General features: G+C 34.7%; 1 protein-coding gene across 3 annotated transcripts in view; it reads left to right on the forward strand.

Annotated features, from left to right (window-relative positions):
• The window catches only part of LOC108737977 (neuroligin-1-like), a 280,090-nt gene that overhangs the window by 147,742 nt on the left and 130,261 nt on the right, over nt 1-2,087 (forward strand). For all 3 annotated transcript variants that reach the window (XM_025981832.1, XM_025981834.1, XM_025981833.1), the window contains one exon: nt 681-1,389. In XM_025981832.1, coding sequence (XP_025837617.1) covers nt 1,139-1,389 — 251 coding nt within the window. In that variant the 5' untranslated portion in view covers nt 681-1,138. The remainder of the gene's footprint in view (nt 1-680; nt 1,390-2,087) is intronic.

Consider the following 2,087-nt stretch of genomic DNA (forward strand, 5'->3'; position numbering starts at 1 on the left):
ATGAATAAATGAATAGTATGAGTGAATATAACTTTACGGTGCGAGATAGATTGCGTTCTTTTAAATTTCTTTTTCTTATATTATATTGAATAAAAGCTCCTATAGGTGAGATCAAGATGAATTTAGATAAAACCGTCTGATAGAAAATGTAGAAATGAGGTGAGGAATCCTAGCAATAATCTTTGAAGGACATGATAGAATATAAAAATTATGTTTGATATAATTATATATATACTTTATCGAAAAAGATCAATATGCGATCACGAACAAAAGTAGAGAAATAAATGACCAAAAATAAAAAAATCTATTGATACGAAACTTTAATAATGTTGATTTTTACATGATTACCGAGTAGTTGAAGTGAATCCTGTCATTTTTAGCCAAGAAGAAGGCAATTATTGGTTTATAAATCTAACTAGAGGCATTAGAAATCAATTTATAAGACATTAGGTTGTAAATTCTGTATTCTAGCAGATTTTCCTTTTTTCAAGTATAAAATTTTTAGTAAATAAATACATAATTGTTAATTACTACTTATTGAGTGCTAAATAAATTATTATTTTTGCTTCCATGTTTACCTACGAAGAGTTTGCTATGCCATAGTAAAGCTTGTTAGCGGGTATCTAAATTTAAACTCACAGTATATTGTCTGCCTTCACTAATGAAATTTTATTTTCCAGGAGATGGTCTGAATCTCACTTGTGGAAAGGGTCTTGTTTCCGACGAGTAGAAGATGAGAAAAATGAAAGAAACCTTTTTAAGAAAACACTTGACATCCGAGAAGTCGTAAATCCGTTTGGTCGACAGAACATTTCCAAAATATTTATGTAATTTGTCAGAAAAATAAAATGAGAAGTAAGAGAAAGTCGATATTTGCTCACAAGGGGTAGACTGCATTCGCTACAAACAAACCTTCCTCGACTGTTGATATCTCTACAAGATGGAAATTGATAAATTGCTAATAACTTGTGCCATCAAACCCAATTGGATACGACAAAGCTACGTATCGGATTGTAAAACCTCAAACTGCAAGGGCCGATAGGTGAAGATGAAATTAAAAGAATCCGGTGAATGGTCACGAAGCTCTTAAGGATGCCCGAGAAGGCTGAATGGAGGTTTATTCAATTTTGGTGACGTCATGCGTGTGCCACTCGATATTGCGGGACATGTTTTTAAATTCGTCTCTCAAATTTTTCGTGCTTTGTGGCTGTTGATTGTTGTTGTGTGTTTGTGGAACGATTTCGCGGTCTCGGTTTCGGTTCATAAGTACAGCACACGCGTCGTTAACACGAAATACGGTCCTTTACGGGGTGTCATTGTGCACAGTCATCCACCAGTCGAAGCTTTTCTCGGGGTGCCCTATGCTACACCTCCCGTTGGAAGCCTGCGGTAAGTGGTTTATGGCTTTTCATAAATGTATCCCACAATTTTTGATGATACATTTCCTCTAATGGATGTTTTATGATCTGATGAACTTTATGAAATTGGTAATGTGGTTAATACTTTAATCTGTTCTAATTATTATTAACGAAAAGTTTCGTATGAATTTACTATAAGTTGTGCCTCAAGACACCATATTAAAAGCAACAACAAGACCATAAGAAGATCGATGTGTTAAGCCGAATATCCGCAAGTCAGCAGATCGCGACCTGATGTTCACTTCGACAATTATTTCGGCATTGGTTCATGTAAAAAACTGTCTTAAAGTTTTTTTGCGAACGTGGAAACACACCGGCAAAATATTTTCTCTTAATTATTCTTTTTCTAATACTTTTTAATGTGTCCCATTAAAAACAAAACTCTTTTTCGATTTAATTATATATATATATAATTAGATAGACCCTAGACATAAATTTTGAGTCTCTCTCCAGTCTTTCAGAGTCTTTCAGCGTCTCTGAGAGCGTCTCTCACATTCTTTCACAGTCTCTCAGTGATTGCCTAGGTGTTTTTATGGATCTCTCGCAGTCTCTGTATGAGAGACTCGAACGATAAAATTGGTAATTCAGAGATTCGAGTCTCTCACAGAGAGACTGAATGAATAAAACTGAAAAATTGAGAGACTCGAGTCTCTCGTAGAAAGACTGGGA

The sequence above is a fragment of the Agrilus planipennis genome, unplaced genomic scaffold, assembly GCF_000699045.2.
Source record: "Agrilus planipennis isolate EAB-ADULT unplaced genomic scaffold, Apla_2.0 scaffold161, whole genome shotgun sequence".
Lineage (NCBI taxonomy): Eukaryota > Metazoa > Arthropoda > Insecta > Coleoptera > Buprestidae > Agrilus > Agrilus planipennis.